This window comes from Entelurus aequoreus, linkage group LG01 (genome assembly GCF_033978785.1).
Source record: "Entelurus aequoreus isolate RoL-2023_Sb linkage group LG01, RoL_Eaeq_v1.1, whole genome shotgun sequence".
NCBI classification, from domain to species: Eukaryota; Metazoa; Chordata; class Actinopteri; order Syngnathiformes; family Syngnathidae; genus Entelurus; species Entelurus aequoreus.
The window spans coordinates 48,391,926-48,417,646 of record NC_084731.1 but is presented as its reverse complement, the minus strand read 5'-3'; the positions used below and the strand labels follow the sequence as shown (position 1 = coordinate 48,417,646).

At 39.6% G+C, this 25,721-nt stretch overlaps 2 protein-coding genes across 6 annotated transcripts in view; one reads left to right on the top strand and one right to left on the bottom strand.

The window, feature by feature from the left end:
* Positions 1-25,721, bottom strand: part of LOC133653992 (AMP deaminase 2-like) — a 99,177-nt gene that overhangs the window by 43,316 nt on the left and 30,140 nt on the right. Inside the window, exon 1 of one of the 5 annotated variants that reach the window (XM_062053923.1) lies at positions 14,724-14,743. The exons of 3 other annotated variants lie outside the window; for them this stretch is intronic. The gene's annotated coding sequence lies outside the window, so the exon portion shown is untranslated. Of the gene's footprint in view, positions 1-3,518; positions 3,824-14,723; positions 14,744-25,721 lie in introns of those variants that run through there. One more of the 5 variants, XM_062053912.1, reaches the window with a different exon arrangement.
* On the top strand, positions 19,745-22,749 carry LOC133645961 (uncharacterized protein K02A2.6-like). Its single transcript, XM_062040888.1, has one exon. It carries the CDS (start codon positions 19,756-19,758, stop codon positions 22,747-22,749), a length of 2,994 nt encoding a protein of 997 aa, XP_061896872.1. The 5' UTR covers positions 19,745-19,755.

Here is a 25,721-nt window from a genome sequence, read left to right as displayed (position 1 = left end):
ATATGCTTTATCACACAAATAAGAACAATAAAACTACATAATTGTATTAGTTTGCAACAGTGTACAACTGCATGCATCGTACAACAACAACAAACCATACAGCTGCATATTAACGCAGTTAGATAAGCATATACATATGGGTAGTTTCCAGTATGAGCGATATTTGTTTGTGTGCATTTGGAGAATATAAGGTTGTGTTTTATCCACTTTTAGAGATGCCACTTTCCTCCCAGGAGACCAAAGGAAGACGCAAGTGCTCCTTAGCAACCAGAGATGACAATAAACTTCCTCTTTGAGTCACATCAGAGGAACAAATATGAATGATGCCTGTTGAAAAGTCCTGTTTGCAAACCGTTAGTAGCAGTTGAAATTTTGTTCACTAAAATTTTCTGTCTTCGTTATTGTCAACGACCTATTCTCCCTTGACAAAATTAGGACGCTAACAAATGGAAACAAAAGAACGTTGGTTAAAACAATAATGAAATTATTGACAATTTATTCAACGAATTAAAATGAGATGGAAATGTTGGCAGAAAAAAAATCCAATCATATTCAATTTCGTGTGACAACATATCCAATCACAGTTGAACATGGGAGAGGAGCGGAAAAAAATCATAGAGGGGATCTAATTAGAACTACTGTCTTTGTAAAGAACACAGTTTTGATTTTTCATGCGGAAAACAAGACTCAATACAAGACATCAATATTCACGCACTTCCCCTTTTGCGGCGTAGACAACAAAACATGTAAACCCTATGGTTCGAATTTCTCCAGCAAAAATACTGCAAACTTGAAGCGCTGTCTGCAGACTAACCATCGGGACATCTATGCAACAGTATGTAGGGCAAAGCTAACATTTCAAAATGACTGACTGTACTGAATTACTGTTACTATTAAAGACGGGAGAGCAGGAGCAAGGCAGCCTACTTTACCACATGTCCGACAATAAATACTAAACAAACTACTATTGTAAACCATAATGCGGCAAGCTGAGCCGAGTTTACCAGACAATATAATAAGCAAGATGTATAATGTACTTTAATTGATGTCCTCAGCACACTGTTCAGCTATTAGTTGCACAACTTGACAATCCAAAATACACACACACACATACATATAATATATAATATATACATACACACACATACATATACACACACACACACACGCACACACACACACCCTTCTCATTCAAAGGGTTTTCTTTATTTACAAGACATTTCAAATTGTAGATTGTCACTGAAGGCATCAAAACTATGAATGAACACATGTGGAGTTATGTACTTAACAAAAAAGGTGAAATAACTGAAAACATGTTTTATATTCTAGTTTCTTCAAAATAGCCACCCTTTACTCTGATTACTGTTTTGCACACTCTTGGCATTCTCTGGATGACCTTCAAGAGGTAGTCACCTGAAAGGGTTTTCACTTCACAGGTGTCATAATTTTGATGCCTGCAGTGACAATCTACAATGTAAATAGTCATGAAAATAAAGAAAACCCATTGAAATGAGAAGGTGTGTTTATCATATAGTATATGTATTGTGTGTTTTTTTTCTTTTTCTTTTAAATTGTAATTTTACATTATGGCCAGGGGATTACAGATGAAAACTAGCCTTCTGGCTAATTCTGGCTTTTTTAACCATGTGTAGTCATGTGTTTTATGAAATTGCATTGTCCCCTTTGAAATAAACTAATCTAATCGAATGTAAAACTTTTGGCCTGTACTGTACTGTTTACGGGACAGTGGCCAAGATGGCAACTGTAGTTATAGCAAATATAGAATACAACTAATTTGTTTCTTCATACAACCATAAACATGCAAACATATTTTCATGGACTGTACACTACTAAGTTATGCAGGGTTGATTATTACGTTGTACAGTAAATGTAATAACCTTAATAAAAGTGGTATCACGACAACTTCAACTTTATATTTTGGTCGACTAAAATGTTGAGGAATTTAGTCGACTAAAACTACACTAAAACAAAATTATTTGAGATGACTAAAATATGACTAAAACTAAAATACATTTTCTTTAAAAGACTATGACAAAAACTAAGTCAAAAACTGCTGTCAAAAGGAAGTAGTGTGACAGGTCACGTGACAGCCTCTAAGAGGAACAGTAGACCACAAACCAAAGTCTGTCATATACCATGTATGCCCACAGAAAACCACATAACAGCTGCTCACACAAAAACACCAACGCCATTACATTCAGGTGTTTTTGTAATATACTTTATAGCCAACTCCCAGCCTTTTTGGGCTGTTCCTTCACTCATTTGCCGCATGTGTGCTCATCATGTTGTGATTAAGCCACTGGGAAATACTACAGCAGATGCCCGCTGCAATAAAGTAGAGTACCATCAAGAGGATCTGCATCTTAGCAACAGAGCAGCCTAGCAAACGCCTGACGCAGGCGCCTCGTCCATATGTCCTTCCCCATGAGAAAAAGCAGGCAGTCAGCATATTACACGCTGAGTTTCCAAACACCTCACTTGTGCAACCTTCTTGGCGTGATAAGGAGGTTCTGAAACTTGTGCGAGTGTATTAACGGTCCCAACACACTGCTTGTATGAGCGGGGATGAATGAGTGTTGAGTTACGGCAGTGTTTTTCAACCACTGTGCCGCGGCACACTAGTGTACCGTTAAATATTGTTCTGGTGTGCCGTGGGAGATTATGTAATTTCCCCTATTTGGGTTAAAAATATTTTTTGCAAACCAGTAATTATAGTCTGCAAATTATGTGTTGTTGTTGAGTGTCGGTGCTGTCTAGAGCTCGGCAGAGTAACCATGTAATACTCCTCCATATCAGTAGGCGGCAGCTAATTGCTTTGTAGATGTCGGAAATAGGCAGTGTACAGGTAAAAAGGTATGGAATGCTTAAACCAAAAAATAAACAAAAAGGTGAATGCCCCTAAGAAAAGGCATTGACGCTTAGGGAAGGCTATGTAGAACGAAACTAAAACTGAACTGGCAACAAAGTGAACAAAAACAGAATACTGGATGACAGCAAAGACTTACTGTGGCGCAAATATGGCGTCCACAATGTACATCCGAACATTACATGACAATCAACAATGTCCCCACAGAGAAGGATAAAAACAACTGAAATATTCTTGATTGCTAAAACAAAGTAGATGCAGGAAATATCGCTCAAAAAGGAAGACATGAAACTGCTACAGGAAAATACCAAAAAAATGGAAAAAGCCACCAAAATAGGAGCGCAAGACAAGAACTAAAACCCTACACACAGGAATACACCAAAAAAAACTCCAAATAAGTCACGGCGTGATGTGACAGGTCGTGACAGTACACCTACTTTGAGACAAGAGCTATAGTGATGCATGGTTGATAATGAATTAAAGTCATATCCAACACTTGCGACAAGGACTTTTTACTGTCAACGGAGTTTTGTTTTTTAATGATCTCTGCTGGTGGTGTGCCTCCGGATTTTTTCAACGCAAAAAATGTGCCTTGGCTCAAAAAAGGTTGAAAAACACTGAGTTACGATACCTCCTCTCCCCTGTCTTGCTAGTCCAACTCTCACAGTTAGTGACGCAGTGGCTTGGTCTGAGCTCCTGTGGGATGCTGGGACATCTAACTAGGCCTGGGACAGCAGCTGTACCCTCCCCCGCTGCACGGACAGCAAACAGAGGCTTGAGCTCCACAACGACCTCTCTTGTTCCTGTCTGGTTGTTGGTCTTCTCGCCAGCTTCTATGGTGCTGATCCGGTTCCCAGAGCCTCTTCTTCTTTCCTGTGGGCTCCTTTCAGCTGCTTCCTGGATCGCACCGGTTTTCAATGCATGAACAGCACAGTCTTCAAGCTCCCTGATTTAAATACTGGGCTGGATCATACCACGTGGCATACAAAAAAGGGGAGGGGTCAGGACAAACCATCTCAGGCTCCATTGTGCGGTAAAATAGAGGCGGCCCAAGCCACGAAGCCCCGCCCACCCCCAGCTCCTCCTCCTATCTCCCCCTGTGTCAAACGAAGTTATCTCACACCTTTTACATATATTCTCTAACACAAAGTATGTGTTATTTTTTGCAACACAACTTATAATTTGCTCACAAAATGCTCATTTTTAATTAGTTAGTGACATTTCAATATTATTTATGTATTTATATACACACACACACACACATATGTATGTATGTATATACATATATATGTATATACATACATGTGTATATGTATATATATATATATATATATATATATATATATATATATATATATATATATATATATATATATATATATATATATATATACGAATATAAGAATACAGTACAGGCCAACATTTTGGACACACCTTCTCATTCAATCTGTTTTCTTTATTTTTATGACTATTTACATTGTAGATTGTCACTGAAGGCATCAAAACTATGAATGAACAAATGTGGAGTTATGTACTTAACAAAAAAAAGTGAAATAACTGAAAACATGTTTTATATTCTAGCTTTTTCAAAATAGCCACCCTTAGTTGGACACACCTTCTCATTCGATGCGTTTACTTTATTTTCATGACTATTTACATTGTAGATTGTCACTGAATGCATACAAAATATGAATGAACACATGTGGAGTTATATACTTAACAAAAATTGGTGAAATAACTGAAAACATGTTTTATATTCTAGTTTCTTCAAAAATAGCCACCATTTGCTCCGATTACTGCTTTGCACACTATTGGCATTCTCTCGATGAGCTTCAAGAAGTAGTCACCTGAAAGGGTTTTCACTTCACAGGTGTCATAGTTTTGATGCCTTCAGTGACAATCTACAATGTAAATAGTCATGAAAATAAGTAAAACACATCGACATGAGAAGGTGTGTCCAAATTTTTGGCCTGTACCGTACATATATATACACACATTACAAACACATACATATAATGATCTTTTTAAAGAGGGACTGCACTTTTTTGGAATTTTGCCTATAATTCACAATCCTTATGAGAGACAACACGTCTTTTTATTTTAATGCATTCTAACTCGTAAGTTAGCACATCAGTGTCTATTTCAACCATAAAACCCAATAACAATCCAAAAAGCGCCAACAATACTCCATTTACATTTTGTGACCTTAATATTGACCAAATATTAGCAATTTTGTTTTTATAAGCACTAATATTAAGGAATTACATTTAGCAGCGCAATGATCAGAGAGGCAACTTCCTTATGCTGCTGTATTGACATCAGAACTTGTGAAAGTTTATTCTAGATTATAAATCATGCCTCGCACCTGGATAGTAAAATGATTTGGACATAAACTGAGAAATTGGTACACTTAGACATCCAACTTAGACCCGTAAATAGCGAAAAAAGACCCGTAAAGACGTTTCGTTTCACCCACCTTTTTTTTCCACGAGGATTTTCAACCTAACATGCTAACAGTCGGCATCCCAGTGAGAGCATACATTGCACAGTAAGTGATGTATTATTATATTTATTGGCTGCAGTGTGTAGTAATCAGTGATATTGTGGAAGAAAAAAGTGACCGTTGTGATGCGTTTGTGAAATGAATGCACTGCTGTATGCTTAAAATGAGCAAAATACGTAATTACTACTTGCTGTTATGAATGTGCCTGTTGCTACAATACACATATACTTACCTGTAAATAAAAATGTTAATGGAAGTGTTTAGATGTTTAGGCTGCTCCTTCCAAAATACTTGTAAAGCCATCACAAAATAGTTTTTCTATCTAACACCTCAAACTACAACGGTAGTTTTTATTTTGTGTCTATTTTTATGCTCACTTCGTTTTCACATGGAAAACAGGGATCAATTTGTCCTGCCAATCAATGAAAACCAATTCGTCTTGCACACAACTTTCCTGGATAATCGCTGATCCTGTGTACCCTTAATCAAAAAAATTACTAGAGCCTGCAATGGACTTATACACTAATGCTCTTGCTTCTGGCCAGCGACGTGAAGACTAATCCTGGACCCGAGGAAGTGAACAGTGTGGCCCACATACAGCTACCTACAGAGCCAACCAACAACCTCACCTGACCCACAGCGGGCCTCCGCCACAACAAGCAGGTTCTCCGCTACAAGTATGCTTCCCTGTATGTCTGGCTGGGCCGCTTCCACAGCTGATTTGGCCTCCATGCCAGCCCCTCATTCATCCAGTCACCACCATTGACATGATCACAACCTACACAACATCTAACGCAAATCGCGGATACAAAGCAGACAACCAGAGCTGGAATAAAAAGTCAACAAAAAAAAAATCTAAAACATTAACTGATAAGTTTGATCTTATAAAACTTATTTAGCCACTCATCAGAAACATGTATAGATCTTCTATTTGCAACAAAAGGGAAAGGATTCAAAAGACATATAATCTTGTTACTTAAAAAAAAAAAAGATGCATAAATATACTTCTGCTGTAAATAATGTGACTAACTGAGAATACCAAAAAATTAAATACACAATTTTGAAAATGCTTTTAACGAAATCAATTGGCATGATAATATAGAAAGTACAACTGCAAATGAAAGTTGTGAAGCCTTTATGTCCATGATCCAAGAATGAATGAGTCGCTTTATGAAAAAATTCAAAAAACGAAGCCAAGAAAGACGTATTATCTCCCTTGGTTAAATAGTAAAATATGGTCACTAATGAAATGGGACCAGGCTCCCAAACAAGTTCTACAATTTAAAACCACATACAGCCAACAAATAGAAACAAAGTAACCAAATAATTAAGAAATGCAAAAGCAACATTTTTTATTAACGTAATTAGCAATGCAAAAGGAAATGCTAAATACATCTGGACAAATATAAAGAAATTAACAGGGCAACATACTTTAAAACCCCAATTGAAGGAACTCCAATTAAATGGAAATGTAACAAATGATCAAAGTGAAATGGCACATGCATTAAATACATACTTGAATCTGTAAAGAATTTAGCAACTACAAATTGCAATGCTACTGATCATGTAAAGTCATTTGATTTACTGGACCAAGCTCTCAATTTAGCAGGAGCATCTGAGTCTACAGTTGATGGGATAATATGTGGCCTTTGAAATTCCAAAGCCAAAGATGTATTTGGCATGGACACCATCTTTCTCAAAAAATATAAACAGTCACTCATTAATCCAATCACAAGTATTATTAATAAGTCATTGCAAGAATATATTTTTACGGAGCCCCTAAAGGGACATGGGAATTTTTTTTTTTTAGACATGTATCTCGTGCGCACGAGAAAGTATCTCGTGGCCACGAGAAACTTTTTATACAACAAAAAAAAAAAAAAAAAATAATAATAATAATATTTTACGGAGCCCCTAAAGGGACATGGGATTTTTTTTTTTTTTTAGACATGTATCTCGTGGCCACGAGAAACTTTCTCGTGGCCATGAGAAAGCATTGGATGCGTGCTCATGGTTTGAGGTGTGTGTTAAAATGGCAGTTTAGGAGTTAATTTGGCTGTATTTCCAACTAGGACTTTCCCCCATGTGTGTTGTGGCAAAATGTGAATGCTTGATTAGTAGGTGTGAGACAAACACTTTATCTTCCTGGTTATTGTAACGCTACGTGTTTGACATTATTTAAGACTTTATCATGCCCGGGAAAGGACAGTTTTCCTCTTCTGTGGCTGTGGGGGGTGGGCGTGGCTTGCGGATCTGCAGCGAAGCGGAGTGTGCCAGTTAGTCCGATGTTGATGTGATAAAACTTCTTTCTTGTTTGGAAGATACACACACAATTGTAACTGTTATTTCTTCCTGCACATAATAAATATGTACAACGTGTTTGGATGTATTCATTTATGTAAAATTGTCATTAAATGTAATATTGCCTGACAAAAAGTGATTCGACGTAATATTTTGATATTTACACATCGCATATTTACACACGCGCATCTGACTAGAATACCCTTATGTGCATTACATATATCAACATCAAGTACCGACTGTACTGTTTACTTGTTGAAATACCCTTTTTAGAGCAAATATCTACCCAAATGGCCACTTTGTTGCTGCCAAAATTGTATTTCTAGTAATATTTTGACACATCTTATCTCTGCATATCCTAATAGAATACTCTTATTAGCATTACATATACTGTATATAAATCAAGTACCTACTGTACTGTTTACTTGTAGAAATACCCTTTTTGAAGCAAATATCTACCCATATAATTTATATGTGTATATATAATATAATATAATATAATATATATATATATATATATATATATATATATATATATATATATATATATATATATATATATATATATATATATATATATATATATATATATATATACACACACACACACACACACACATATACATGTATACTGTATAGGAAGAAACACACATACATATATACAGTATACATATATACACACAAACACTAAGTTTGACATACGAAATAACTACTATTTTTAAGAACAAGTTACAGTAATATAATATATATATATATATATATATATATATATATATATATATATATATATATATATATATATATATATATATATATATATATATATATATATATATATATATATATATATATATATATATATATATATACATGCTTATACATGAGATACATGTCTAAAAAAAAAAAAAATTCCCATGTCCCTTTAGGGGCTCTGTAAAATACAAACACAATACATATACATATACAAATTTTATTACACTGTGTTAATTTAACAAGCAAAACCATTTTGTCAAACATTTATTGTGTTCATTGTCATTTCCAAGAGCAACAATTTAATGCATCACACATTAAAGGCCTACTGAAACCCACTACTACCGACCACGCAGTCTGATAGTTTATATATCAATGATGAAATCTTAACATTGCAACACATGCCAATACGGCCGGGTTAACTTATAAAGTGCAATTTTAAATTTCCCGCTAAACTTCCGGTTGAAAATGTCTATGTATGATGACGTATGCATGTGACGTCAAGTCAATCGTTGAAACGGGAAGTATGCGGACACATTGAATCCTATACAAAAAACTCTGTTTTCATCTCAAAATTCCACAGTATTCTGGACATCTGTGTTGGTGAATCGTTTGCAATTTGTGTAATGAACAATGAAGAATGTAAAGAAGAAAGTTGTAGGTGGGATCGGTGTATTAGCGGCGGACTACAGCAACACAACCAGGAGGACTGAGAGGTGGATAGCAGACGCGCTAGCCGCCGAACTCACCTTAACTTCCTCCGTCTCCGGGCCGCCGAACGCATCTGTGATCGGGTGAAGTCCTTCGTCGCACCGTCGATCGCTGGAACGCAGGTGAGCACGGGTGTTGATGAGCAGATGAGGGCTGGCAGGTGTAGGTGGATAGCTAATGTTTTTAGCATAGCTCTGTGAGGTCCGGTTGCTAAGTTAGCTTCAATGGCGTCGTTAGCAACAGCATTGTTAACCTTCGCCAGCCTGGAAAGCATTAACCGTGTAGTTACCTGTCCATGGTTTAATAGTATTGTTGATTTTCTATCGATCCTTCCAGTCAGGGGTTTATTTATTTTGTTTCTATATGCAGTTAACCACGATGCTATCACGTTAGCTCCATAGCTAAAGTGTTTCGCCGATGTATTGTCGTGGAGATAAAAGTCACTGTGAATGTCCATTTCGCGTTCTCGACTCTCATTTTCAAGAGGATATAGTATCCGAGGTGGTTTAAAATACAAATCTGTGATCTACTATAGAAAAAGGAGAGAGTGAGGAATCCAATGAGCCAGCTTGTACCTAAGTTACGGTCAGAGCGAAAAAAGATATGTCTTGCATTGCATTCTAGTCCTTCGCTCTAACGTTCCTCATCCACAAAACTTTCATCCTCGCTCAAATTAATGGGGCAATCGTCGCTTTCTCGGTCCGAATCGCTCTACTTGCATTGAAAGCAATAGGGAAATGTGAGGAGCCTTTCAACTGTTGACGTCACGCTACTTCCAGTACAGGCAAGGCTTTTTTTATCAGCAACCAAAAGTTGCAACTTTATCGTCGATGTTCTCTACTAAATCCTTTCAGCAAAAATATGGCAATATCGCGAAATGATCAAGTATGATACATAGAATGGATCTGCTATCCCCGTTTAAATAAAAAAAAATCATTTCAGTAGGCCTTTAATTATGTGGTGAAGATGCAGCGGTTTGTAATCATACATTTGACCAGCAGGTGGTGTCTTGTGCAGAAGCATGCATTGAAGCTTTGGGAAATTTTCGAACCAATTGACTCAAGTGGTTCAATGCCTCATGAAGCTTCATCTGACCGTCACTACGCTCGAAAACTCCAAGAAGCAAACTATCGTTGGAGTAACTATAAGCATTCGAGAGAAGCTGTAGAATCAGGCGAGCTTCAGTGGATGAAGAATCTTCAGGACTCACAGTCAACACTCTCTCAATATGTCACAGTTTTGTAATTAAGTGTGATGCACAGAAGTAATTCCACCTAGTTGTCTGTCCAAACAAAAGAGTCACTTTCTTTGCGCACATCATCGCTGGACATGCAAATTATATAATGACCTCATATTGACACCAGCCACCCCTCCGCCACAACTATAGTGGCAATTTGAGGGAAACATTTAACTTGTTACCGATGATATTTCCGTTGAGTGACGTTACGTCCGAAAAAGTCTGCTGCCGCGCAAAAGCTAAGTACTATCTTTTTATCTGTGTGCTTGTAATTGTTTTTACAGCATTTTTTAATTCCTTCTCCAACATATTTAGTAGTCTTATCAAACTTAATGTAGCGGTAAAGTCCTAAACTATTACTGCTACTGGTTGCCGAATATAAAAGGAAGCTAGTTTAGACGTGTGCAGCCAGCTAATAATCGATGTCCAGAATTATGTCCATGTTTAACAAAAATATTTATTAGCATACAGTCATGTAAATAAAACGGAAAATAAACAGGAGCAAACAAATAATAGCCTGGCACAGTCAAAAACTGTTGCGCCTCCACTCAGCAACACCTGAGTAGGATCCCAGCCCCTCCCCAAGTAGACTGGCACTTGGCATTGAGCCAACCCCTTAGTGACGTCATGAACTTGGACAGAAAGAGTATATGGCTCTAACACTTACAAAGCACCCACTCTCTGTCTCACCGCCTCTAAGCCAGTCCCGGTCCAAAGCAGCTGCACTCCGAAGGTGTCTGCTCCCTCACGCTACAGCTACTCTTCGCCTATTGCTCCGAAAACAGCAAGAACTTGACTTGGTGAAATAAACAACATGAGTAGGGCTCCCAGCTCTTTATGCACCGTTCTCATGGATAGGTTAGCTCTACTAGAGGGCTGTGTCTGCCAGAGCAAAGTAATTTCGTAACTTTAGACGCCGCGGGCACATTTGCTAGCGTTAGCTGTAGCAAGCTGACTAGGCCAGATTGTAGCAGCCATATGCGGCCGACGAGCCACGGTGAACCGGTTGAGACGCAAAATAGATTTAGCTCTTTAGCTAGTCCTACACCCCAGTCTACCGGACGCCACACCTTAGTCATAGGGGACTCCATCACCCGGAACATACAGTTAAGTAAACCAGCCATAAATAAGTGTATTCCCAGAGCCAGAGCACCTGACATTGAAGCTAGTGTTAGGGAGCTAACTCGCAACAGGCCTAGTAAACACGACAGGCTAATGGCACCAATAGCTACGCGAACATAGTTGTACACGTCGGCTCCAATGACACTAGGGTGAGACAGTCAGAGATTACAAAGAGGAACATAGCTAGGACTTATAATCTTGCTAGTAATGTCTCGGCATCAAAGAATTGTCTCTAGCCCCCTGCCTGCGAGAGGCAATGATGAGAGATATAGCAGATTAGTCTCGCAAAACAAGTGGCTGGCTAGTTTTTGTAAAGAACACAGACTTGCGTTTATTGATAATTGGCCCCTCTTTTTGTGGCAAACCGGGCTTGCTGAAAAAGTACAGCCTTCACCCTAACCGGGAAGGTGCCATCACTCTTTCCAGAAATATAGATTACTATTTGAGTCAAGCTTGACTAACTACACTAGAGTAAGCTCGGACACAGGCAATTACAGTGTCTGTTAGCCCGGGTGAGGAAACAGTTAAGCTAGAAATAACCAGCGACAGGCTGGAAAATTCCTGCGCACATAACATTTTTGTAGAATAATACATAACTCACATCATGTTTATTCTGTAGTGACTGTGCCAGAGGTGGTCATGCATTCTATTGAGGTGGCAAATTATGACGCGCGTTAAATCTATGGCAGCACCAAGCAAATAATCTCAAGATCCCTATCATATCAATTCCTAGATGTGGTCGAAATGATTTAAGGCGCACTACGCAAAATAGACGTAACATTATTAATATCAGTAATAACATTAACAAAAACGTGTCAAAACAGCCCACTACCTATAATATGGGCTTTTTAAACATCAGATCATTGTCTCCCAAAACGTTATTAGTTAATGAGGTCATTAGAGAAAACAATCTTAATGTCATTGGTCTCAGTGAAACTTGGCTAAAACCAGATTAATTTATCCCGCTTACGAGGCATCTCCTCCTAACTATACAAGTGCAAATATTGCCCGTCATACTCACGTTGTTTCTTTCACCGAGTCGAGTTCTTGGTGTCTTCGGAGAAGTGGCAGCAGCGTGAGGGAGCGGATGCCTTCGGAGCGTAGTTGCTTTTGACCGCAACAAGCTTAGCTTCGTTAGCTTAGCAGCTAGCTAGGTTGTTTCTTTCACAGAGTCGAGTTCTTGCTGTCTTCGGAGCAATAGGCGAAGAGTAGCATACGCCTTCGGAGTGTAGTTGCTTTGAGCAGCGACGAGCTTAGCTTCGTTAGCTTAGAAGGGCGGTGAGACAGGGAAAGGGTGCGTTGCAAGTTTGATAAGACTACTAAATATGTTTTAGGAGGAATAAAGAAAGCTGTTAAACAATTAGAAGCATGCAGATAGAAAGTTAGTACTTAGCTTTTTCGCTGCTGCTACCACGAAAAAGCAAAGTGAATAATACCACCTTAACATTAGACAACAAAACAATTACACGAAGCAACTCGATTAAGAATTTCGGCATTATCTTTGACCCAACGCTCTCATTTGAGTCACACATTAAGAGTGTTACTAAAACAGCCTTCATTAAATAAAGCAAAAATCTGTCCCGATTTGTCAACCACCGACGCTGATATCATTATTCATGCGTTTGTTACGTCTCGTCTCAATTACTGTAATGCGTTAACACTTGACCAAACAAACCGTAATAGATTTGCAAACTAAAATTTGTTGTAACCGAACCACAAATGACACATGTGAATCGCTCTGTTGCCTGCAATGTTCATTTCTCCTGATGAACACATGACGTTGAGGGAGTTTCCTTCTTCGCTCACATGGCTGCTGCAACACAACTAAAGCAAGGCCTGAACATGGCAGGCATTATTACTGGAGCTAATCTGGAATCCTGCATGAAAAAAAATCCTGGGTGAATTAACCTCAGGAGAATACACATTGAGCACTTTGTCACTCTGTTGCGCTGCATCAGGAGGGTTCTCAGAGCACACTATCTTTCCCCACAGGTCAGCAAACGCAAATTCCCAGCAGTAGTGCGGTTACACACTGAGGTTTGCACATTACTATTGAAACATTAAAACATTTCTCAGCTCTCACCATATGTGAATACAACATAGGGCGCACCATGTTTTATCACATATGAAAGGCAGGTACTAGATACTTCACTGACAAGCAGTCCAAAGGTGGAAGTAATAAAAGCAATGTTGCAATGTTTATTGCATGTTTTGCAAATTTACAAGACTCATATGTATGTAGCACCAACTCCACCCCAACACACACCATCATTTCACTTATTGGAGACCAAACACACTTAAAGACAAGATACTCAACAAACAAAAAATAGAATTAAAGTCGAATTAAGTGTAATTCAATGGAGTGATCGATCATCATAACGGGAAAAATTAATTTAAAGCACTTCAAAAAATACTTGGCAATTAATATTGGAATTTGTGATTTCTACATATGAAGAAATCCTTTGTATGGACAAACTGCATGTAACAAACCCAATCATGTTTACCATACATACAGTGCAGCTGCCCGTCACAAATAGATTTGGCGGTACATGTTCGCCCTCACTCTTCAACACATTATAATGGGACTGTAGCGGATTTGTACAGTAGGTGGCGGTATGCTTCATAACACACCTCATATGTATCTGCCAGAGAATAAGAAGACACAACTTTTATTGTACCCTCATCATTCCTCAGTGTTTTTTGATGGAACATATTGATTACTAGAGGTAAACAGAGGTTATAGGCTACCAGTTGCCAGCAACTACACAACCGCTAAGCACACAATAGCACACAAGCTGAACATACGTAATAAGATAACACAAAAATAAAAATTAATTGGTATAAAACGAAAACCGATTTAAATTTTATAGATATGAATACATTGTTTGGCGAGCCTCTGGATCGATCTATATCTCGCATGGATCAGTCGATGCCTGGTTGGAAAGTCATGAATCGGTTGATTGGAGTTCTGCTACAAAATATGGTCGCTCTAATCATGCGAGATTTCTGTGATGAGTAACATTCTTGTTTGCGACTGACAGCAACAGACCAACATGGCAGACAGCACCGAAAGGTTTGACAAACAATACACCCCCAAATATTAAATCTTAAGTGTGGTATAAAAGAATGGTCAGTTGGATAAATGTATGGCCATTTGTATCGTTTGGAAAGCAGCGATGAAGTAGCGGCAGTATGACTATCTGAGCACCCACCTGTTGTGACGGCATGAAGGCAATCAAGCCGGCGATGAGGGAACTAGGAATGCTAATGCTAGCAACTAGTAAGACAAGAGCACAGATTTGAAAAACTTTCAGCCACAATGTAACCACAACTTTGCAAAGTAATCACAGCATCTACTACACTGTTCATTGTGCTAAAGTTAAATAATTAGCTGCACAGTAACCAGCAGAATGGCACTATGAAATGTATTTGAACTTATACACTAAAACTGCTATTTAGTTTACGTGGTGGCACTTAATTGTATCTTCCATTTGTGTTACTGTGGTGTTATAAAACCCCTGCCTGATGCACAGCAATGCTTTCCTCTGTATTGTATTGTTGCTACCTGAGCAAACAGTAAATACCTGGAACATCTTCCAAAAGTGTTTTCTTTAGGTTTATAGATTGCAATGCCTTGAAGTTGATAGTTCTACTATTTGTTCATATTTAATACAGGAACAAGTCTATTTAAAAAAATAAACACATGACATTGTTCTGACATGATACATAATCCATAAAAAAAAAGTTTGACCATGCAAAGCTTCCATCTGCATCGAATCGAATCGTATTGTGTCGCGTTGAATCGTATTGTTTTAAAAAGTATTGTTAGTGAATCGTTTCGTAACCCATGTATCTAGATGCACATCGAATCGCCATTTAAGGTAGCGATGCACACCCAAGTGTCCTTAATTGAATAATATTACAGTCTTAAACCTAATCCATTTGTCAATATAAACAAGTATTGAATAATTATAGTAGCACATTACTTACACATTGTTAGGCCTTGGCAAGAATGAGGACTCAAGTTACAGACGGGAAATGATTGACGCAGGCTTTTTATTCAACAGTTTCTGAGAACTCTCTTTAGATAGAGTGAATAAACAAATGGCTAAAAACTCTAGACTTGACACACTAGAGTAAAAAGGAAACTTAGCACAGGGCGAAACACAAACGGAAAAAAGGCGATAGCAAAATCTATACGGTAGTGATGGGTCCGGCAACACCGATGCATCGGCGCATGCGTCGAGCTCATAGAGCAAAACCCTGTGTCGGTGCGCGTACCGCTTTTAGAAAGTCACGTGACCGATCATGAGCTGTTTCGGTCACGTGACCGATACGCGAACTGTGTCGCACTGACGCCTCCTCTGTGCCCTGTGAGCGGGCCTTTTCTACAGCCGGAGAAATAATAACTAAGAAGAGAAATCGTCTAATAATTAATACGTTGGAAAAACTGTTTTTTTTTAATAAAAATGTGTAAAAAATAAATAAATAAAAATTCCCAGTCCACAAGCATCCTCATTCACAACACTTTCTCTTAGATTTCCATGTTATGATACATGTTCACATTATTTATTGACTGTATCTAAAAAAGATAAAAATATATTTTTATTTAAATGAAGATATGAAATAATCCTAAATGAAATACAATGACTTGGTTTATATTATTGTATATACTAGGTCATAATATCAGTGTCAGTTGAGTCGGTCCATAGGTTGCCTGTAGGGATTTTTAATGTCCAGCAGATGTCAGTATTTAGTGACACAGTATCGACACAGTATCAATACAGTTTTGCAATGTGTCGAAATGCTTCATGACGCATCATCAACCCATCACTACTATACGGATCTAATAATAATTTAAAAAAACAATCTACGATTAACTGCACCAAAAGAAAATCGCTCACAAAGACGAGACAAAAAGCTATAAACAGAACTACACTATAATGGGCTAAGAAAACTACAAATTAAAGCGCTCCAAGAGGAGGGAAAAGAGAGGGCAGAGCACTATGAAACTTTACCAAATCAAAATCACTCTTCTTCAGAGGGTACAAAGACAGCAAAGAATAAAGCAAGGCAATACTTAACGACTTGGACAAGACTGTGGAAGACGGCTGGCGGTACACGATCAGACGATATACTCTGGCAACAAGACAGGGAAAGACGAGGGCTATATACACATGAGGGAGGGTGACACAGGTGGGCACAATCAGGCAATCAGGAAAGACATCAGACAGGAGGAAGGGCAAGTGGCCGCTGTGTGACACACATATACGAAGTATCCAAAGCAGAAGCGCACTAGAAAGTATCCAGGGACAAACGTATCCGCATCATTTAATTTATTGCGTCATGAGTTCAACTTTATAAACTTTAAAAAACAATTACCACTCCATCTCAACCTAATTAAAAACAACATAAATCCATTCAAGACAGGTAATGACATATAGGTGATGGCTTTTCATACCTAGTATTGTTCTGTTTGAGTAGTTTCACTTGATCAACCCTTTACTAACATTCCCTACTACAAAATAGTAAAAGTAGGTATGATTAGTGCTGGTATTGTATCAAATCGACATTGGTATCAGACAATATTCAAGGCTCCAATATAAAGTTGTATCTGGACACTTCTATTGATTACAGTGATTAACTTCTTCTTACACTTGTGTGACTGTTAATGATTTTTTTTTAAAATGCAACCTTTATTATACTCTTGTCATTTGCCACGATAGATTAACCTTATAAAAACTGAGATAAGCTTTTTTGTTTTATGCTTGTGTAATGAATTAGGAATGGTAAAATGTTGGTTAAAACATCACAGATCAATTAGATTTACATGATTTCCTCCTAGTAAAATCACCCAAAAGTCAACCCGGAACACTTTATCCGGTTTCATTATAAAACATGTTTCATATAGATAGGATATTCCTTCCAAAATTAGATGAACTTGAGTGCAACAGACTCAGCACACTGTGAAGCTGTTAAAGGGGAGAAGATATGTAGGCTGGGTGTACCTGATACACTGACCACTGAGTCAATAGAGACACATTCCACTTGAATGAAGACGTCACAAGTGTGTGACTGCCTGGGAAAAAATGAGCCAAGTTATAATATAAACATGGCCACAGTAAGCCAGCGATCCCTAGACCAGCTGAGGTCAGTGTTGTAATGTTACTGTACAAACACACATATACACATACTGTACATATACATTCACTGTTCAAACACACATACTGTATACACATACTGTACATATACATTCGCTGTACACACATATACACATACTGTACATATACATTCACTGTACAAGCACACATATACACATACTGTACATATACAAGTACATATGCACACATACACTCATGCACATAATCACGTTTCATCAAACATATATTAACGTTGTTGCCCTAGGGTAAACTGGGTATAACACATGGCACACTGACAAAGCTTAACCTATTGTTACTATAACAATCTACAAGTTTAATGTAGGTTGATTCTCTTTCTTCCCCTCCATTTTTCTGCATTCTTTCGTATCTCAAGTTATCATTACGTATATGTATTGTTGCATTTGAACAATTGTATTGTTGATAATAAAGGTAAAGTATTGGTATTGTTTATTATCAATAGCACTATTTCTATTGGTATTCATATTGCTCCATTTTTAGTGTAATAATGCTCATTGTCATTTCTGTATAATTTTTTTGTTTTCGCTAACTGCTTATTTGCTATTACTTTTACCATCATATTTGTACATGTCGTATTTGCTGATGTTGCTCTGTTGTTGTTGTTGTTGTTGTTGTGTTTGCTGTTGTTGTTTTTGTCTCTCTGTCTAATCCCCCTCTTGTCCCCACAATTCCCCCCTCTGTCTTCCTTTTTCTCTCTTTCTATCCCCTCCTGCTCCGGCCCGGCTGCACCAAATGATTATATAAATACATTTAATAAAGTCAAAATACAAGTAAGGCAACAAGAGAAGTATCCTACACTTCTCTTTTGTAAAGTAAATCTGAACAGCCGATATGGGCATCTACATCTGCTATATGATTTGACCGAGAAGCTGGGCAGGACATTATAAAAAAAAAAAGAAAAAAAAAAAAAAAGTGTTGTAATGTTAATGTGCCTTTTTGTTCAGGCAGCACCGTGACCACCACTAGGGGTTCAGGCGGGATCCTAGGCACCGGGGCCAGCAGTGTTTTGACAACAGTAGAGCTAACAGCTGTGTATGTTGTATCTGTGTGCTGGACTTCATTAAAAGTTCGAGTTGAGCATTATAAGAAGTACTTCACTTTACTACATTGGCGACGAGGATAAATCAAGACTTCAATGGCGTTGTTTGGAAATTTAACGGAGTTTGACCAAACTACGGATGATTGGCAACAGTATGCTGAACGACTGGAATTTTACTTTGTGGCTAACAAAATCACAGACGAAGGACAACAGAAGGCAATTTTCCTGAGTTTGTGTGGCGCCAAAGTATATGCAGTGTTGTGGGATTTGTGCCAGCCCGGTAAGCCGGCGGATACAGACATGACATTGACGGAGATGCTTCAGAAATTAACTGATCACTTTGCGCCAAAACCCAGTTTGATTGTGGAACGATTCAAATTTAATTCCAAATTGAGACAACAAGGTCAGTCTGTTTCTTCGTTTGTTGCGGAGCTAAGGAGGCTCACGGAACATTGCAAATTTGGAACTGCATTAGATGACATGCTTAGAGACAGACTTGTGTGTGGTATCAACGAGGATAGCATTCAACGTCATTTGTTGTCTGAGGATGATGAAAAATTGACTCTAGCACGGGCCATTGATTTGGCCACATCGATGGAAACAGCATCCAAGGACCTGGCGGACTTGCAACTAACTGGGGCAGAAGGAACGGTCCACAAAGTCCAGCTAGGAGTAGATCGGCGCGTTCCACTGAGTGGCTGTTTCCGGTGCGGTGCTAGTCACGGGCCGACAGACTGCCGGTTCATTGATGCAATTTGCCACAATTGCCACAAGAGGGGGCACTTGGCCAGAAAATGTCGCAGTGCCAGGCAGATAAGGAAACCTGAAGGACCAACATCAGGTGCAACTTACAGGTTGGGAAATGAGACCGAAAATGTAGAATATGCACACACACTCTATAACCTGACTATGGAGGAGAAAGTGGAACCATACAAAGAGCACATACAAATAAATGGACATGATGTTGAATTTGAAATTGACACTGGAGCAGGCATGACGATAATTACTGAGGACACGTACCAAAAGATGGGGGGAGGAAGACTCCAACACACACATGTGAAACTATACACCTACAGCAAAGACAAGGTGGGAGTGTTAGGGAAACTGCAAGTGCAAGTCAACTACAGAGGGCAGGCAAAACAATTACCATTACTGGTGGTAAAGGGAGAGGGCCCAAATCTCATGGGCAGAAATTGGTTGAAAGCAATTAAAATAGATTGGAGCACTGTATTTAGCCTGAGGTTAAGTATGCAGCAGGACTTAGATGAGCTACTCACGAGACATGAGGATGTTTTTAAGAAGGAACTGGGCATGTTAGTCGGAGCCTCAGCAAAAATCTATGTTGAGCGAGATGCCAAGCCAAGATATTTCAAAGCTCGACCACTGCCATATGCACTAAAAGACAAAGTTGAGGCTGAATTAGTAAGGCTGGAGAAGGAAGGCATTCTTGAACCCGTGAACTTTTCGGAGTGGGCCGCCCCCATTGTGCCCATCATAAAACCGGACAAAACAACTAGAATCTGTGGGGACTATAAAGTCACTGTAAACCCAGTGTCAAAATTAGATAACTACCCAATCCCGAAAACAGAGGACTTGTTAGCAGTATTAGGAGGTGGACAAAAAATTACCAAACTGGACATGTCTCAAGCCTACCAGCAACTCAGGTTAGATGAGGACTCAAAGAAGTTCACAACAATAAACACACATCGAGGACTATACCAGTACACAAGATTGCCATATGGAGTGTCTTCGGCACCAGGCATTTTCCAGCGCACCATGGATGGTCTATTGCAAGGACTGTCTCAAGTAGTGGTGAGAGTGGACAACATCTTAGTAACAGGGAAGGATGATGCTAGCCACTTAAAAAATCTCGGAGAGGTGCTTGAAAGAATTGCAGCTGCAGGCCTTCGCTTGCAACGACAAAAATGTGTGTTCATGGCACCCGAGGTAGTGTATCTCGGTTACAAAATTAACTGCAACGGCATCCATCCAGTGGCAGATAAAGTTGAAGCCATTGTAAATGCTCCTCAGCCAACTGACCAGACACAGTTGAAATCGTTCCTTGGAATGCTAAATTACTATCACAGATTCTTGCCAAACATATCCACCATCTTGGAGCCTTTACATGAACTGTTGAGAAAGGGAAATGCGTGGAAATGGACGACGAATCAGAGTCGAGCATTCGAGGCAGCAAAAAAGTGTCTCCAATCTGATAAACTATTGATACACTTCGATGACGGAAAGCCACGTTATCTGGCCTGTGATGCTTCCCCATACGGTGTGGGGGCCGTTCTATCTCACCGTTTCCCAGATGGTTCAGAAAAGCCCATTGGATACATGTCCCGTTCACTAACAGTGGCTGAGAGGGGTTACTCTCAATTGGAAAAGGAGGCACTAGCCATCATGTTTGGCCTAAAAAAATTTCATCAATACCTTTTCGGCAAGCACTGCACCATCGTCACAGATCACAAACCGCTGCTGGGTCTTTTGGGTGAGAGCAAAAGCATTCCACAGTTGGCGGCAGCCAGAATGCAGAGGTGGGCCTTGCTTTTGGCAGCTTATGAATACACCTTAGAATACAAGGAAGGCTCGAAACATGGGAACGCTGATGCCTTAAGCCGACTCCCATTGCCAGTCATGCCCAGCAGTACACCACGCGAGGAAGAGGTAATAATGCTGATGGAACACATGAATGGCACACCATTGCAAGCCAAGCAGATCCGGGACTGGACCAGACGAGATCCAATATTGTCCAGAGTGCAACAATGGCTGTTACATGGTTCCTGGCCCAAGGTATGTGCTGATCCACGAGTGAAGCCGTATATGAAAAGACAGCATGAGCTGAGTGTGGAGGATGGCTGCCTTCTGTGGGGGACAAGGGTGGTAATACCACCTCGGGGTCGGCAGGTAATGACGGAAGAACTACATGCAGCTCATCCAGGGGTCTCAAGGATGAAATCCCTAGTCCGAAGTTACGTATGGTGGCCCAACATGGATGAGGAGTTGGAGGCAGTAGTGCGCAGATGTCATACATGTCAAGCTAACCAGGCCACACCTCCGGCCGCGCCGCTGCATCCCTGGGAGTGGCCAAATCAGCCATGGATGAGACTACATTTGGATTTTTGTGGGCCCATTCTGGGAAAAATGTTTTTGATTGTCATCGATGCTTACTCCAAATGGATGGAGATCATCCCAATGCAGTCCATAACCTCCTCAATAACTATTGAGAAATTGAGAAGCATATTTGCCACTCATGGCATCCCAGCAAGTCTGGTTACAGACAATGGGCCAAGTCTGGTCAGTGCAGAGTTTGAACATTTCCTCAGAAAAAATGGCGTAAAACATGTGACAACAGCCCCATACCACCCGTCCTCAAATGGCTGTGCGGAGCGCGCTGTACGGGTCTTCAAGGAAGCCATCAAGAAGATGGGGGAGGGAAGTGTGGAAACAAAGGTGTCTAGGTTTCTCTTTAAATACAGATCAACCCCTCAGACTACAACCGGCATTACGCCTGCGGAGCTGCTATTGAACAGGAGATTGCGAACACAGCTGGACATGGTCCGGCCAGCACTGTCAGACAAAGTGGGCTCAAACCAGGCAAAACAAAAACAAAACCATGACAAAAGGGCCAGGGACCGAGTGTTCACAGACTGTGAGGCTGTATACATACGAGGATATGCGGGTCAGAAATGGATTCAGGCGAGACTCGTGGAGAGGACTGGTCCAGTGTCTTGGACAGCAAAAACTCAAGATGGCAAGCTGGTGAGAAGACATCAGGATCAGATCCGTCCACGTTATGATCAGAAGAAAACTCTTCGTGACAAATCAGAGTACAGTTTTCCCGAGGATTTCCATTCAGCACCACCAGGAGCAGTTGATCAGGAACTAGTTGATCTGGAACCCGATGAGCAGGAACCAGGTGATCAAGCACAGGATGCAGAAGTGGGAGTCAGGGACACCGCTCGCCAAAGGAAACCTCCATCATATCTTAAGGACTATGTTCTCATACAGACTCAGTGATTTATGGGGGTTGTGTATTACACTAAGAGGGGAGTATGAATATTTGACTGGACTATGGGTGGAGGGAATGTTGTAATGTTATGTGCCTTTTTGTTCAGGCAGCACCGTGACCACCACTAGGGGTTCAGGCGGGGTCCTGAACCCCTAGTAGACAACAGTAGACAACAGTAGAGCTAACAGCTGTGCATGTTGTATCTGTGTGCTGGACTTCAATAAAAGTTCGAGTTGAGCAATATAAGAAGTACTTCACTTTACTACAGTCAGAGTATAATAAAAGCGGTCAGCTGGCACATGTTCATTAGGGATCAAGCGACACGGAGGGATTAAAATGAAAAAGGATCTGGAGCAAGAGGAAGTGAAGCAATTTGCGTAGCCTACTTTAGCAGTCAAATGTCAGCCATCATATTCATAAACAAGACTGCCAGACTACACTGCTGTGTAATGTGCAGTGTGATCCAGCAGAGAGCGTTCTTGGATTTAACTTGATCTCGCAGCTTGGCAAGTAAAGTTTACAGGGATGATTTGCTCTGGCTACCATGTACCATGTGTATTTTTTTTCAACAAGCATTACACACAGTGTGTTAAAGTGATTACCATAAATACTTGGCCTCTGTTGATGATCTGGTCAACCTTATAATAACTGGCCCACCTGTTAGTGTGAGTGTGTGTAGTAGAATTTCTGACCTTTGACCTATAAATCATGTCTGTCAATAATGTATGCTCATTTTGATTTCTCTTCTTGTTCTGTGGGACAAAAGTGAATTTTAAGTCATGCCAACCTGTCTACAGAATGTGTTGACTGTCTAAAGGATTCGAGTTGTTATGGAACAGATAGGGAAAAACAACAAGACATTGACGCACTCGATAAGGAACAATGACGCACAAAAGACATAAAAAATGGCAGAAGACCGGAACTCGACAGTGATTTGGGCTTGTGTGTGTCTTGTTGGCTCTGGAGTAACATGTGGTCTGTCTGCACGGCCAACTTAATTCAACCTGCACTTCTGATAATGGGTAAATAAATTTGTTGTACTAAACTATTTTTGTTGCCTGTTTAAGCTTCGGACAATCCACTACACAAATTGGCGTTACGAACAGCCTGAGGCACCACCGAGCCATCTATACGAGCACTAATCGAACATGGACTCATACGAAATTCAGTTGTGTGTTCAAAATCAATTGATAATTAACAATATTGGTAACTACATTCATTGCAAATGCCGGGAAAAATATTTTTGCAAATGTCTTACAGTCATAAGTCTATATACATTCATCTATTTATGTTCAATGATGTTCATGATCAAAGTATTTGTTATTCCTTTACTAAATCAAAGGGTAGGCCACTAATTGTGTTCTGTGAGATGGTTTTACTGCAGGCTGGTAACAGCGATCGCTCTGAAGGAGGGTCATAGACAGAATTTTTGCCTCGTATAAAAACATTGAGGTTTTTGCCTCTATCTGCGGTAGAGATTTAATTTAGTGGTCTATATCAGAAATTGTTTTGGTCCAGGGTCTTAAGACCCTGGAAGGCGGGTATGTAGTAGAATTTCTGACCTTTGACCTATAGTTCATGTCTGTCAATAATGTATGCTCATTTTGATTTCTCTTCTTGTTCTGTGGGACAAAAGTTAATTTTAAGTCATGCCAACCTGTCTACAGAATGTGTTGACTGTCTAAAGGATTCGGGTTGTTATGGAACAGATAGGGAAAAACAACAAGACATTGACGCACTCGATAAGGAACAATGACGCACAAAAGACATATAAAAAATGGCAGAAGACCGGAACTCGACAGTGATTTTGGCTTGTGTGTGTCTTGTTGGCTCCGGAGTAACATGTGGTCTGTCTGCACGGCCAACTTAATTCAACCTGCACTTCTGATAATGGGTAAATAAATGTGTTGTACTAAACTACTTTTGTTGCCTGTTTAAGCTTCGGACAATCCACTACATGTGTGAGGCCCTCGAAAAACCCTTTCGCACCATTGAAAGGCTTCTTCTGTTAGACAAGAGCTAGCTGGGTTACACATAGCAGCAGAAAGGCGTAGAATTTTCCATACAAACACCAGAGCCCAAAATATGACACACCCAACAATTTATTTGGTCTATTTGGCATGTTAGAGTATATATCTATTTTAAGTAGTCACAACTACTACAAAAGTCAGTCAACAAGTGTCACACATTGACATGAAAGTGTGCAGTGACAGAGGGGGTACAGTACTCACACTACTGTTCTTCGGTTCTTGGCCCTGCACTCTTCAGCATCTACATGCTGCCGCTAGGTGACATCATACGCAAATACGGTTTTAGCTTTCACTGTTATGCTGATGACACCCAACTCTACATGCCCCTAAAGCTGACCAACACGCCGGATTGTAGTCAGGTTGAGGCGTGTCTTAATGAAATTAAACAATGAATGTCCGCTAACTTTTTGCAACTCAACGCTAAGAAAACGGAAATGCTGATTATCGGTCCTGCTAGACACGACACCTATTTAATAATACCACCATAACATTGGACAACCAAACAATTACACAAAGCGACTCTGTAAAGAATTTGGGTATTATCTTCGACCCAACTCTCTTGTTTGAGTCACACATTAAGAGTGTTACTAAAACGGCCTTCTTTCATCTCCGTAATATCGCAAAAATTTGTTCCATTTTGTCCACTAGCGACACTGAGATCATTATTCATTACGTTACGTCTCGTCTCGATTACTGTAACGTATTATTTTCGGGTCTCCCTATGTCTAGCATTAAAAGATTACAGTTGGTACAAAATGTGGCTGCTAGACTTTTGACAAGAACAAGAAAGTTTGGTCATATTACGCCTATACTGGCTACTTACATATAAAATACTACACGATCTAGCTCCATCCTATCTTGCTGATTGTATTGTACCATATGTCCTGGCAAGAAATCTGCATTCAAAGAACTCCAGCTTATTAGTGATTCCCAGAGCCCAAAAAAAGTCT

Excerpts from the sequence above, each read along its gene's own strand:
- LOC133645961 (XM_062040888.1), top strand. The coding sequence starts at position 19,756 with ATGGGGGGAGGAAGACTCCAACACACACATGTGAAACTATACACCTAC.